General features: G+C 38.2%; 1 protein-coding gene across 3 annotated transcripts in view; it reads left to right on the top strand.

The window, feature by feature from the left end:
• The window catches only part of STAG1 (STAG1 cohesin complex component), a 219,827-nt gene that overhangs the window by 182,350 nt on the left and 21,599 nt on the right, over positions 1-15,878 (top strand). For all 3 annotated transcript variants that reach the window (XM_081955375.1, XM_081955376.1, XM_081955374.1), the window contains exons 16-24: positions 1,138-1,241; positions 2,182-2,274; positions 2,363-2,452; positions 2,604-2,807; positions 5,220-5,290; positions 5,667-5,754; positions 7,018-7,098; positions 9,030-9,122; positions 14,986-15,160. In XM_081955375.1, the coding sequence (XP_081811501.1) occupies positions 1,138-1,241; positions 2,182-2,274; positions 2,363-2,452; positions 2,604-2,807; positions 5,220-5,290; positions 5,667-5,754; positions 7,018-7,098; positions 9,030-9,122; positions 14,986-15,160 (999 nt within the window). The remainder of the gene's footprint in view (positions 1-1,137; positions 1,242-2,181; positions 2,275-2,362; positions 2,453-2,603; positions 2,808-5,219; positions 5,291-5,666; positions 5,755-7,017; positions 7,099-9,029; positions 9,123-14,985; positions 15,161-15,878) is intronic.

Raw genomic sequence — 15,878 nt, 5'->3', positions numbered from 1 at the left:
TAGCTATGATCCATTGTACTTTGATTTGTAATGCTATTTTTATTGCATTTAGAAATATTTACCTTTTAAGGTTTTATTGCTTTTAATGTTGTAAACCTTTCAGAATCACTTCAAAGTGAGATGGGCAGCAAACAAATTTAATTATAAATGAAGTAAACGTAAGACTCATAAAAATTGTGTATATTACTCATAAAAATTTTCTATATTACATAGAAATTTAAATAAATCCAAATAAAATAGACTCTTTTAAAAATCTTTAAAATATTGGAAGAGCACTTGAGATTTCAATTTAATTAAGTCAGCTTGGAACTGACTTAAAGTGTTTTTTAAAAACTATAGTGGTAAACCCTTGATAAATTAACTACAAAACATATTTAATTTACTTAGCCCAATTAATCATTGCTACCAGTGGAAATAAATGGATCAGTGGCTGGATGGCATGTTAAGATCTGATCTGCAGCTTTATTGAAAAGTCTCTGACAAAGTCCATTGGATGATAAATTAAAGTTAAAGGAAAGAATCACTGTTTTACAAATAATTTTATTATTTATATAAGAGATAAGCATTTTGGAAACAACTTCTGTCAAACATTATAGGCATGTTAAAAATTATATCAGCAATATGTAAATTTTGTGTAAGTCAGATAATATTAATTAATTAACAAAACAATTCATAGATAACATTTTACCCTGTAAAGTTATCACATGACTGTATGCAAATCTTAAACCTTTTGTCATGGATAAGCGAATCACGGGGTTGTTAAGTGACATCTGGCTTCCTCCATTGAGTTTCCTTGTCAGAAGCTGGTTGAGAAGGTTGCAAATGGTGATCACGTTTTCCAGGGATGCTACAACTATTGTAAGAACATCCAGTTGCCAAGCACTGAATTCATGATGAAATCATGACAGTCATAAAGGTGAAGTCAATGTATTCAGTGCTTTAGTGACTTGGAACAATCCCTTTAAAAAAAAAAAAAGTGGTTTTCTTATTTTCAGTCATATGGCTGCTACTCTTAATACTACAGGTTTTAGAAGATAAAATGATTTGTTGTTTAGGATATTGAGTCAAAAATTGTAATATTATTTGCTTAGATTAGATGCCACATTTCATTAGTCCATCTATATTCTTTATCTCTAGCGATGTCTGATCGTCAGGAAAGTGCACTTATAGAGTTAATGGTATGTACAATTCGACAAGCTGCAGAAGCACACCCTCCAGTGGGCAGAGGAACTGGCAAGAGAGTAAGTTTTTTTTGTTACTTTTCTCTTCGACTTTTCGTATGCATGTTTTTTCAGTGATTTTTAATAATATCTCAATAGGGAAAAAGTGATTGGAAAAATGTATCACAAATGATATTTGAGTTCAATATTTTATTTTGTAAGGACTTTTTTATAAAATGCTAATTATTGGGATTTTTTTCTAGAACAGTGATAATTCAGATGTTTTTTGTAATCATGTCCAGAACATAAAATGTTTGCCTTGATGAGCACTCATAATGAGAATGGCTTTAAGATGCTAGAAAATCTGTCAAATATGTTAAATACTTTGTATTTAAATAACTTTACAGGTAATCCTTGGCTAATAACCATTCATTCAATGACTGTTCAAAGTAACAACCATTTTAAATAAGGAGGCTTATGACTAGTTATCAAAGTTGCAGCTATAGCAGAATCCCAAGTCATGCTATCACAATTGGGGAGTTTGACAATTGGCTCACAATTATGATAGTTATAGTGTCTCATGGTCATGTGATTGACATTTGAAAACTTCACTGCTGAATTTCATCAAGTAAAGTCAATGGTGAAACTGGCAGAAGGTCACAAATGGAGATAACCTGATATAGATTTAACAGCTGCATAGGATTTGCTTAATAACTACCACTGGAACTGCCATCATAACAGTGTGTCACATAATGTCACATTTTATGATGTCACTTGGTGATGGAGTTGCCAGTCCATTTATTGTCATTAACTGAGGACTACTTACATTCTTTCTTATCGCAACATTCTCAGTGAGAATTTTTTTTTCCAATTTGGGTTATAATGATAGTGTCCCATTAAAAACCAGCATATTAATTTGCAGATTAATTAAGCTGCTGTATAAAGAAGCCACAATTTATATTTTGATTGGCAATATTTATGTTACAACTGTTTATGATGTGATAGTCCCCCTATTTTTCAGGTTTTAACAGCAAAAGAAAGAAAAACTCAAATAGATGATCGGAACAAGCTAACTGAACACTTTATTATTGCACTTCCCATGCTCCTATCAAAGGTATGTCAATAGAATGTGATTCAGTAATAATTGTATGATTCTTTTTCTAATTTGTGTATTAATTTTTATTTTTATTTTCTATTGCTAGTATTCTGCTGATGCAGAGAAGGTAGCAAATCTTCTTCAAATTCCTCAATATTTTGACTTAGAAATTTACAGTACAGGAAGAATGGAGAAGGTATAGTACACCAAAATGGAAAAGTAATCTGAGTAATACTAATTTGAAGGTTTTGTAATTATTTGGAATTTTATATTTCTGTGCTCTGTTGTCATGTTTAAGTTAGAGTAATTGCTTCAAGAAATGACCAAAATTTCTCTTTGTTCCACAGCATTTGGATGCTTTGTTGAAACAGATAAAATTTGTTGTAGAGAAGCATGTGGAATCAGATGTTCTTGAAGCCTGCAGTAAAACATACAGCATTCTGTGCAGTGAAGAATATACCATTCAGAACAGGGTTGACATAGCTCACAGCCAGCTCATTGATGAATTTGTGGATCGATTCAACCATTCTGTGGAGGATCTATTAAATGAGGTTTGCTTGTATCCTGTTTTCCCTAGAATAAAATATCTGCCTACACATTAGTACCAGAATTTTATTTTAATTATTTAATTTTTTTTTGTTTGCATCCCAGAACATCAAATGAGAACTAAATTTCTATTGTATTGGTGGTATATAAGAGGCCTAGACAGAGGTGGGTGGAAAACCACATGAATATGTTTACCACAGAGAACAATAGAAATATCTTTTTCTGTTTAAAGATATTGTATTATAAAGTGAAGTGATGCAAGGAAATTAGTTCCTGACAGTTGGCCATGATGGCACAGTGATTAGAATGCAGTATTGCAGGCTAATTCTGCCCATTGCCAGGAGTTTGATCCTGACCAGCTAAAGGTTGACTCAGCCTTCCATCCTTCTGAAGTTAATAAAATGAGGACCCAGATTGTTGGAGGCAATATACTGACTCGGTAAACTGTTCAGAGTTTTGTAAAGCACTATGAAGTGATATATAAGTCTAAGTGCTATTGCTATTAATGATATTGTGATTCTAAATTAGTTCCTAAAACAGTTATTGCTTCCATTAAGTTTGAAAGTGGAAGAGAAGCCATCTGTATAGTCAAGACCTCTGACCATACTTCTAATAGATGCATTGTTTCAAATTTGAATAGCTTCCATTATTTTCAACTTATGACCCTTAAGCGGAACAGGAAAAATTGTCATTAAGCAGTGATATGAGCCCCGATGGCGCAGTGGGTAGAGTGCAGTACTGCAGGCCACTTCTGCTGACCGCCAACTGCCTGCAATTGGCAGTTCAAATCTCACCAGGCTCAAGGTTGACTCAGCCTTCCATCCTTCCGAGGTGGGTCAAATGAGGACCCAAATTGTTGGGGGCAATATGCTGACTCTGTAAACCACTTACAGAGGGTTGTAAAGCACTGTGAAGTGGTATATGTCTAAGTGCTATTGCTATTGCTAAGTATGGGATCACAGACTGCCCCTGATTTCCCCCCCCCCTCTTTTTTTTTTTTTGCTGCAGTGGTTAAGCGAATCACACATGTTACAAGAGACATTATATAACCACTATTTGTGACCGTTATGCTTCCCTGTTGACTGTAGGATGCTGTGACTATCATAAATGTATAATGGTTGCCAAATGCCCAAATCATGATCATGTAACTGTGGGGATGTGCAACAATCATTAAGTGTGAAGTCCAATCATAAGTCATCATTTTTATAGCACTGTTGTAACTTTGAACAGTTGCTAAATGAATGGTCATTTAAACAAAGGCTACCTGTACATAGAACCCCTTGTTTGCATAGAACCCCTTTATTTGCAGAGAGAAATATTCATGTAACATGAACTTTTATTTCAGAATTAGAATTCAATTAACTTGTAAATACACATTGTAATTATCGACTCGTGGAGTAGGAATAATACCATATCTAATTTAAATCATATGCTAAATTGTTTAGATAATTTAGCCCTTTATACATCAACTCAATTTTATAAGTGAACAAAGAATATAAAAGTATTGTGTTAAAATTGCAATTTATCTCCAACAATATACATAATCTTCCAAACAAGCCCATATTTCTTTTTTAAGTCTATTTTAATCGGTGATCCTCCATTTTAGAACAATTAATCAGTGGAACAACTTGCATCTAGAGGTTGTGAATGCTCCAACATTGGAAGTTTTAAGAAGAGATTGGATAACCATTTGTCTGAAGTGGTGTAGGGTTTCCTGCCTAAGCAGGGGATTGGACTAGAAGACCTCTAAGGTCCCTTCCAACTCTGTTATTCTATTCTATTTTAGTATTAATCTTCAACTTTTTATTTTCTTCAATATTTCAATAATTCCTGGGGTTATTCTACACTTGATACAAATTATTTCTTTTCTTTTTCAAAATCAGAAAGTTAATTTGTGCAACTCAGAATTAAAATGAGAATTTATTTTCTAAGAGCATTAGCTAGTCATACATATATTGTCATATATGATCTGATTCCTTAATTCCTGTCAAGCATGTAGTTTTTTCATGCATACTTGCATTAGGCAGATCAAATCTATATTTAAATTGGTCAGTCATGCAACAATACATTGGAGAACCTTACTTGGGGTTCAGTGCTGAATCCTGAAAGTATGTATATATGAGACATGTAGTTCAAAAATCCTGTTAGTCATTAGGATCTATGTAATATTAGGATAGTGGAATATTTGGAAATGGTAACTTTGGTGAAAATTTAAAAAATGGTAAGGTGTCTCCAGCAAGGCCTGGATTTGAGAATCAGTTTGAGATTTTGTAAACTCTTTTGAGTTTAGTTTCTGAAATACAAATTGATACAAATTCTCAACAGCCGTTGCTATATATAGGTAGGAATCTACACTCTTAAACATAAGTGTAATATATAAATTGCTCAGCCCATGATCCAGTTTGTTCTATTTCCAGGGAGAAGAAGCTGATGATGATGATGTATACAATGTTCTTTCTACTTTAAAGAGATTAACATCATTTCACAAGTATGTGGCTTTATGAAGTTTTATAGTTATTTTAAAATGGACAGTCATTTATACTGCCATGAAAAAATAAGCAAAAAATTAAGCAAGATTGGAAGGCTTCTACTGTTAGAATAGATATAGAGATAAAAACTCTCTCTCTCTCTCTCTCTCTCTCTCTCTCTCTCTCTCTCCCTCCCTCCCTCCCTCCCTCCCTCCCTCCCTTCCTCTCTCCCTCTCTCTCTCTCGCTACTTTAGGGAAGAAACTCCATAGTTTAAGAAATCATATAGTTTATATGTTGTATTTAAACTCCTAATTATAACTGATTTTATTATTGCATTTGTTCAATCTTTACTATATATGTTTGTTTATTTAATGCATTTTTAATTTCTCTCGAAGCGCTCATGACCTTACAAAATGGGATTTGTTCAGTAACTGCTACAGGTTATTGAGGACTGGAATTGAACATGGAGCTATGCCAGAACAGGTAAATAACAAGTAATGTGTGCTGCTGTATTCATATAATACAATATGAAACGGATTTGGTTGTTCCCCAGTAAGACTGTATATGTAATTTTTTTATATTGCTACTTTTCCTCTTTTTAATGTTATTTTAATAGTACTACAGTATTATTAAAGTTGCTTTGACAATTGAGATGGCTAGGCAGATGGATGGATGGATGGATGGATGGATGGATGGATGGATGGATGGATGGATGGATGGATGAAATTTCGTGGTTACCAAAAGTCCATTAAATTGAGTTGGACGTAAGCAATTAAGGCAGCAGGTTAGAAACCAGGAGACTCTGCGTTCTAGTCCTACGTTAGGTATAAAAGCCAGCTGGGTGACTTTGAGCCACCCACTCTCTTTCTCTCTCTCTGTCTCAGCCCAAACCACTTCACAGGGTTATTGTGAGGAAAATAGGAGGAGGAAGGAGTATTAGGTATGTTCACTGCTTTGAGTTATTTATAAAAGTAATAAAGGTGAGATGTTCTTAATTAATGTTCTTTACATTCATATCCTATATTCATCTGAGGACTGCAAAAGTATCAAGTTCTTTATCTCTCCCATAATTTTTCCTTCACAACAGTTGTATGAGTGGGTTAGGCTAAATGATAAAATGTGGCCCATAGTCCTTCAAATTAGCTTTATTGCTAAATAGAAATGTGACTACTTTAATCCATGGAAAACAGTGTAATTTTCATTAGCAACTTGGTGTTTTCACACAGTTCTCTTGGCACCTGATAAGATTTCTTGTCTCCTTTTATGTTTAAAGATTTTTTTAAGTTTGAAAAATAAGAAGAAAAATAAAAGTAAAGAGAAATTGTCATGCTGTTAAGCAAAAATCAGTTTCACATGTTTGCTGTAACAAATTAGAAATAAATAGTTTCAAGTTTGGAACGAGCTACTTTAAATTACACCATACATTTTTAATTTGAGATGCTCAGGCTGTATTTGAGCTTTCCTCACTTTCTTTATGTACACTGAGAGTATATACACCAAAGACAAATTCCTTGAGTGTCCAATCACATTTGCCAATAAAGAATTCTATTCTATTCTATTCTAAACTATGCAATTGAAATGTCAGTTGATTGTAGCTATTATTTGTCCTCCATCTCAAGAATTAATAAACTGGTCCTTTGCATAGTCTTAAAATCCTCTAAATACATTGTTTGCAAACAATACTTCATAATTGCTGCAAACTGTGCAAACTTCATATTTATTTGTCTGCTGTGAATTTTGTTTCAGATAGTGGTTCAGGCTCTTCAGTGTTCCCATTATTCTATTCTCTGGCAGCTGGTAAAAATTACAGAAGGATCTCCTTCAAAAGTAAGATACTATGGATCACAGTAAATTCTAACACTGGGAGATAATTGAGTTGATTGTCCTACATTCTTTCATAAATGCCCTACTTCTGGCATTAACAAGACAATATTTACTGTATACAGGTAATGCCCAATTTGCAGTCAACTGTTCAGAGTTACAACAGCACTGAAAAAAATTACTATTCTATATAATTTGAGCTGGGATTTTTCTTGCATTTTAACTGAAGTATTAAAATGTTTCCAATTAAGTCTGCTGTAAGATTACAGCTCTTGTGTCTAGCTTCTTATCTGAATACCATCACTTGTATACAATAGAAAAAGTTATTTATTTTTCTTCATCCAGCATGCATATACACATTTGTATATCTGCTCTTATGTATTGCACAAATATATAATTAACATAACTAGAAGAATAATCATTTTATTGTGAAACCTTAATAGTATGTACATAATAACAGCTGAAGTTCTTATATCACATGAAGTTTCCTCAAGATCTAATTCTCTGGAAATGAAAAACAATTGCCATGACAGAATCACAGTTTTAGTGTATAGATTTTGAAATTACATCTTCATGTGAATAAAATATGTAGAAAAATGCTTGACTCCCACAAATTATGGAAAACTTTTTTTCCAAATACATTGTTTTTCCCTATTATTTTATACTCACAAAATCCGTTCTTTCTCAAATATAATTACTGTTTTCCTCGGTATTGTTAAGTAGGTAGTCCTTTATGTGTGACCACAATTGGGAGCAGAAAATTTGTTAAGTGGTGCAGTCATTGACCATACCTGATTTTATGACCTTTTAGCCACCGTTGTCATTAAGTGAGATATCACATAATCATGATTTGCTACCCTCCCTGCTTGCTTCCCTATTGACTTAGCTTGTCAAAATCCAGCTGAGAAGATTGCAAATGGCAGTCATGTGACCCTAGGACTCTGCTACTATTGGAAACGAGAGCCAGTTTCCAACCATCCATGGTTTTATGTCATTTTTTTCCAATGCTGTTGCAACTTTAAACAATCAATAAATGAATGGCTGTAAGTTGAGAGCTCCATGTATATTTATCCCCCCCCCCCTTTGGGCACTGTAATGGCCATAACTTTGGGGATCCAGTCATAAGTCCATTTTTTTCAGAATATCATAACTTTGAACAATTGCTAAAAATATTAGTCGAGGACTACTGTTCAGAATAATATGATTTGGTGAAGCCTAGTTTTGGTTTCATTTTGGAATTATATTGCAAGATATATTGATAAATATATAGGTAGACTTTTCAAGTTGTTAAAGACTATTTTTGAGAAAGGTTGTTTATATTGAGCATGTAGATTCGTCAAAGGAGTTATATTGAAAGGTTGGAAAAGTACTGTTAACCAGATATCATAGTCTTGATTCAGAAATATTTAATGTTTCTAGTTTTGAAATTATTTTCTACTAATTAAAAATTGGCATAATACATTTCTTTTTGAGCAGGACATCTCTTTTATGTCCTATAAGAATAGACATTTTAATGTATATTTTATAAATTGTTATTGATTATATGAATGTGATTTATTGGGGTGATTTATTTTACTAGTATATTGTTTAGGTTTATGTGTCTATTTTATTTCTTCTTGGGATTTTCTTTCACTTGGTATTATCATTTCATAATAGGAAAAGAATCTCTTAAATATTCCCTTCTTAGGCATCGAAACACAACTTTAAAACTAGGTATTGCAGTAACTCTGTCCCATCACTTTTCAAATCTGCTTACTGCAGGTCTATTTTATTCTTCGATTTTATTATTTAAATTGTGATATTGTAAGCCAATTTAGAGGCGCCATCTGCAGCTATTATTCCACAGTACATTTTCTCTCTGTCTATTCTGAATATTTTTTTCCTGAAAATGTTGACTGATACTGGTAATCGGATAATTGTTCATATGTTTCCTCTAGGAAGATTTATTGGTATTAAGGAAAACAGTCAAATCATTTCTAGCTGTCTGCCAACAGTGTCTGTCAAATGTCAACACTCCAGTAAAAGAGCAGGTAACAGTTAAATGCATAAAACATGATGACAGTATTTTACAAACTGTTATATATCTTATTTCCTACAAAAATCCTAAAACTAAGCTTTCTCGATCAATTTGGATAATTTGTAAACTTTTAATATTTGTTCTAATTTAATTTTGCCTATTCTGGGAGGTTAGAAGGTTAGATATAATTAGTCACACAATTAATATGGTTTATTTCTGAGTTAAAATTGAGGTCTGGCTAGATATTGGAAGTCAATAGAGTTCCAGAGTTTATTTCTAATTATGTTTTCACATTAATTTCCTATATTTTACTCCTGGTTTCTATTACTAATGAAACATGCAAACAAAAATTTAATTGAAACTTTTTGCTAATAATTACTAATGCTATATCTCTTTCTGATTGAAGGTAGAGATCATTTACTTTCCCCTTAACTTCCATAAGCACTCTTTCAAGTATATAATATAATGTTTGTATATATACTTTGCTGGATGAGATTTGTGATTTTAAACATTTCTCATATTAAAACTTGAGTAATTTGCTCCCCATACTTTTTGAAACTTGCTTAATTTTTTTTAATCTACATCTACAAGTATACTTGCTGAAGTGTTTCTCTTAGTTATAAAAGTGTTCTTCAATAATAATAATAATAAGAATAAGAATAAGAAGAAGAAGAAGAAGAAGAAGAAGAAGAAGAAGAAGAAGAAGAAGAAGAAGAAGAAGAAGAAGAAGAAGAAGCAGTTACCAAACAGCCAAAGAAGCTGAAAAAATTTCACATTTATTATATATGGATGATTTGAAACTCTATGGAAAGTCAGAAATAGAAATCCAATCACTGACAAACACAGTCCGAGTATTCAGCACCGATATTTCAATGCAGTTTGGCATGGAAAAATGCACCACTGTATCCATAAAAAGGGGCAAAATCACTACATGTGAGGGAATTGAAATGCCCAATGGCCAACTAATTAAATGCAACGAAAATGAAGCCTACAAATACTTAGGCATTTTGCAGTTGGATAACATCAATTTCAATTTCAATTTCAATTTATTAGCGCTTATAGACCGCCCCCTCTCCCGAAAGGGACTCGGGGCGGTGTACAGTCCATGTCAAAGAACAAAATTAAAACAATTAAAATTACTACATGGAGAATATATATATACAAATATAAAATAAATGGATGGATAAGAGGAGGATAAAAGATGTGCAGGACTGTAATTGCTAATAAATAATTAAAATAAACAGACATTAAGATCCCAATACCCAATAAAATTAAGACTATAGAATAATACCCTTAAAAACTAGTAAAATATAAATGCCAGGAGATAGGCGTTGAAATTATGCCAGGCCAGCCAGTCGAAACAGGTGAGTCTTTAGTTTCTGCCAGAAGGAGCGGAAATCGGTGGTGGTTCTAATGTCGGGGGGGAGGTCGTTCCAGAGGGTTGGGCCCATCACAGAGAAGGCCCTACCCCTTGGCGTCGCCCGCTGGCATTGCCTAGCGGACGGCACCAGGAGAAGCCCCTCTCTGTGAGAGCGGATTGGCCGCTGGGATGTATGTGGGAGGACGCGATCCCGCAGGTAACTGGGCCCTATGCCATGGAGCGCTTTAAAGATGGTGGTCAAAACCTTGAAACGCACCCGAAAGACCACAGGCAGCCAGTGCAGCTCACGCAGGAGCGGTGTCACATGGGAGTACCTGGTACTCCCCATGACCGCCCGCGCGGCTGCGTTCTGGACTAGCTGCAGTCTTCGGGCGCGTCCCAAGGGAAGCCCCATGTAGAGAGCGTTACAGTAGTCCAGGCGAGACGTCACCAGTGCATGAGTGACCGTGCGTAGGGCATCCCGGTCCAGGAGGGGGCGCAATTGGCGCACCAGGCGAACCTGGTGGAACGCCCCCCTTGCCACGGCTGCCACATGATCATCCATTGACAGCCGGGCATCTAGGAGGACGCCCAAATTGCGCGCCCGTTCCACAGGGGGCAACTGCTCGCCCCCTATGGCCAGCGTTGGAATTAGCTGACTGAACCGAGGTGCCGGTAGCCACAGCCACTCAGTCTTGGAGGGGTTGAGTTTGAGTCTGTTGTCCCCCATCCAGACCCCGACGGCTTCCAGACACCGGGACATCACTTCGACAGCCTCACTGGGGTGGTTTGGGGTTGAAACATACAGCTGAGTATCATCAGCGTAGAAGTGGTACTCAACCCCAAAACCACGGATGATCTCACCCAGCGGCTTCACATATGTGTTGAACAGGAGAGGCGAGAGGACTGACCCCTGTGGCACCCCACAAGTGAGTGACCTCAGGGTCGACCTCTGCCCCCCCGTCAACACACATTGCGACCGGTCAGAGAGGTAGGAGCCGAACCACCGTAAAACGGTGCCTCCGACTCCCACCCCCTCCAGCCGGCGCAATAGGATACCATGGTCGATGGTATCAAAAGCCGCTGAGAGATCTAATAGGACCAGGATAGAGGAGCAACCTCTATCTCTGGCCCTCCAGAGATCATCAACCAGCGCGACCAAGGCTGTCTCTGTGCTGTGTCCGGGTCGGAAGCCGGACTGGCGTGGGTCTAGATATTCGGATTCGTCAAGGTGTCGCGGAAATTGCTGCGCCACCACATTCTCAACAACCTTCGCTAAAAAAGGAAGGTTGGAGACTGGACGATAATTAGCCAGCTCCATTGGGTCCAGTGAAGGCCTCTTGAGTAAGGGCCTCACCACCGCCTCTTTCAAGGCAGTTGGTAAGGATCCCTCACCCAATGAAGCGTTCACCAGGCCCAGAAGCCAGCCTCGTGTCACCTCCCAGGATGCCAGTACCAGCCAGGAGGGACACGGGTCCATTAAACGTGGTGGGCCGCAGCCGTCCACGCAACCTATCCAAATCCTCGGGGGCAACAGAGTCAAACTCCTCCCAGAGTGGTCTTACAAGACTCACTGTTGACGGCTCGTCTGGGCCACTGGAGGGGGCCCATCCGCTCTGGATCTGAGCGACTTTGTCCTGCAGATATTCCCCAAACTCCTCTGCTCTACCCTGCAAGGGCGCCACCCGCGCCCCCTGTGATAGGAGGGAGTGGGTCACCCTAAACAGGGCGGCAGGGCGGTTATCCGCGGACGCAATAAGAGTGGCACAATGTCTACGTTTGGCCGCTCTCAATGCCACAAGGTAGGTCCGTAAATAGGATCTTACCTGTGTTCGATCAGACTCGGAGCGTGAGGACCTCCACCTGCTCTCTAGACGTCTCCTATGGCGCTTCATCGCCCTCAGCTCCTCGGTGTACCAAGGGGCTCGGGCGGATCGCTGCCGCAGGAGAGGTCGCAAAGGCGCAACCCGGTCCAAGGCCCCAGCCACCACCATATTCCAGGCGGCCACTAGGTCCTCCGACCGAGCGCGGGTCAGGGCTACAGGTAGCGGCCCAAGCTCCGTCTGGAATCTCTCCGGTTCCATCAGGTGCTTGGGGCGGTACCAGCTTGGGGCGGTACCAGCTTGAACATCAAACATGGAGAAGTAAAAACTATTGTCAGGAGAGAGTACATCAACAGAGTTAGGAAAATTTTGAAATCTAAATTAAATGGTGGAAATACAATCAAGGCCATAAATACCTGGGCAATACCAGTTATAAGATACACAGCTGATATAGTTAACTGGACCCAAGCTGATTTGGACATTTTGGACCGAAATACCAGGAAACTAATGACAATGCACTACAGTTTACATCCACGCGGTGACACTGATAGACTATACCTGCCCCGAAAATCAGGTGGCAGAGGATTATTACAAGTGAAGCAAATAGTTGAAGAAGAAAAACATACACTGGCTGATTATTTAAAAGAAAGTGAAGGACATCTATTAATCGAAGTAAAGAACAAAAATCTATTGAAGGCCCAACAGACGAAACAAGAATACAGAAAAGATGTGATAAAATCAAGAATGGAGAGTTGGCAGAACAAAGCATTACATGGTCAATTTCTGGAAAAAATAAAAGATAAAGTGGACAGTAAAAAAACTTGGTTATGGTTAACAACAGGTACATTAAAGAAAGAAACAGAGTCACTAATCCTGGCTGCGCAAGAACAAGCTATCCGCACAAATGCCATTAAGGCCAAAATCGAAAAATCCTCTGATGATGCCAAATGCGGACTCTGCAAAGAAGTTGATGAAACTGTTGACCACATACTCAGCTGCTGTAAAAAAATCGCACAGACTGACTATAAAATGCGGCACAATTCAGTGGCACAAATGATCCACTGGAATTTGTGCAAAAATTATAATATTAAAACAGCAACAAACTGGTGGGAACATAAGCCTGAAAAAGTCGTCGAGGGTCAGATGGTCAAGATCTTGTGGGATTTTCACATACAAACGGATAAAATACTGGCGCATAATACACCAGACATCACACTGGTTGAGAAAAATAAGGTTACAATCATAGACATCGCAATACCAGGTGATAGCAGGGTCGCCGAGAGGGAATATGAAAAAATTGCGAAATACCAGGACTTAAAAATCGAAATCCAACGATTATGGCACAAACCAGCAGTGGTAATTCCAGTGGTAATCGGCACACTGGCTGCTATTCCAAAAGCACTGGAATTACATTTAAAACAGTTAAAAATTGACAAAATCACCATCAGTCAAATGCAAAAGGCCGCACTGCTTGGATCCGCACACATATTACGAAAATACGTTACGACGTCCTAGGCCCCTGGGTGGGGCCTGACTAGTAATTAATGCCAAATCCGGCGAAACAACTGGCCGCTGTGATACACTTCTGTTGATGCAATAATAATAATAATAATAATAATAATAATAATAATAATAATAATAATAATAATAATAATAATAATAATAATAATAATAATAATAATGTGGGGGCAGAGAGTCTTCCAGCAGCCGTGCCACAACCCCAAAGTGGAAAGCGCACTCCCAGAGCAGCCACTGCCAGAAGACTCTCTGCCCCGGCTCCCGGCAGACTCAGCAGCAGACTTCTGGGGTCTGGAAGCCATCCTCAGTGCTGGGATGGTGGCGGTGCCCTGGCCCTGGCCCAGGTCGTGGTGAGGCTCGGAGGCACGTGAGCGGGGCCAAAACAGGCACTCACGCAATGCCCCTCTCCAGCTGGGCAGAGCGCCACTCATCGAGCCAGCAGTATTCCGAAGGCGCCAAGCTGTGTGAGCGCCTCTTTCCCTCCCCAACTCCCCCAGCCTGTTGCGTTTGTGATACCACAGAGTCAGTGAGTAGTGCTCTGCCTGGCTGGAGGCGGGGCTTATTTTGGGGGGAGGGCGTATATTTTTGCCCACCTCAAAAATCTGGCATGGCCTTATTTTCAGAAGATGTCATATTTTCGGGGAAACATGGTATATAATAACAACCCAGAAGTGCAGCCATAGCCCACTCCTATCATTGTCGCTGTAATTGCTGCCTAGGAGAAACAGGCCAGAATTGCTGCTGCTGCATTGCAAAGGAATCCTCAGCAGATGTCAGGCAGAGTTGTGGCCATCACCAAACAACCAATAAGCCACTTACAAGACTGCCTCATCCAAAGCTTCTGCTGCTTCGACAAAAGCAACAGCTTCCAATTCATAGATCAAACCAGGTCTCACTTCCTCAAACCAACAAACAGCTTTGCCTCTCTGACATTCCAGAAGCTATTTGAAAGTGCTGCAATATTCTGGACTTCCTGACACCCAGCCTCACCAGTCCAGCTATCTGCACCTAACAGATAGTTCAACTATGCACAACCTATTACAAATTATCCATAACTTCCTAAAATTCTTAAGTTGTTAAAAACGTAACCACGTATGGGTTTACATTAGAATGTTATATACCTGAGCCTTTTTGACATCTGTAACATAATTGATTAAATTGTTTTTGTATTTCAGGCTTTTATGCTGCTCTGTGATCTCTTGATGATTTTTAGCCATCAGCTGATGAGTGGAGGCAGAGAAGGTCTTCAACCTTTGGTGTTTAATCCAGATTCCGGTCTCCAGACCGAACTTCTTAGCTTTGTAATGGACCATGTCTTCATTGACCAGGATGATGAGAACCAGAGCATGGGCAAGTATTAGTTATTTTGTTGTACTTATAAATAATCGCAAATGGTTAGGAACCCCCCCCCCCCCCCTTAGCTTTTTTAATAAGTTGAAAGTACTAGAGAAAATCACAAAAATACAAAGACCTGCAAATAGAAATAGAATGACTGTGGCAAAAGAAAGCAAATATAGTACCAATAGTAATAGGCGCTTTGGGTGCAATCCTAAAGAACTGGAGCACCACTTGACAAAAATCTCTATCAATTGCAGAAGGCAGCTTTGCTTGGAACAGCTTACGGTCCTGTGACTATACCTGTAATACCTTCAGACAACAACATTGCTTAACCCAGGTCCTTAGGAAGGAGGCTTGATAGGTGGATAAAAGTGCCAAACATGTGGCTGACTGTGTGACCAACAATAATACAAATAGCAATAATAAGCTGGTCTCTTCAAATCATCCTATCTCATGCACAAAAGAGAAACAGTAACAGAATTAAAGTAAGTTCATAGCATTTCTGAAACATAATAAATGTTTGGGAGAAAAAAATAACAATCAATGGTAACATCTCTCTTCTCCCTCTCCAACACACTGTGAAATCCAAGTATGGCTAATAACTATAGAAGACTAGTTGGTACAGATAATCCCTCAGGTACGAACGTTCATTTTGTGAATTTTCACAACAACAGGTTTGTTCAGAAAGCGTACTTACATTAGAAATTCAAAACTGCAATCAAAAAGAGGC

Source organism: Natrix helvetica, assembly GCF_964273705.1.
Source record: "Natrix helvetica genome assembly, chromosome: 5".
Lineage (NCBI taxonomy): Eukaryota > Metazoa > Chordata > Lepidosauria > Squamata > Natricidae > Natrix > Natrix helvetica.
The sequence above is the reverse complement of the archived record's forward strand: the minus strand, read 5'-3'. Positions and strand labels throughout refer to the sequence as shown.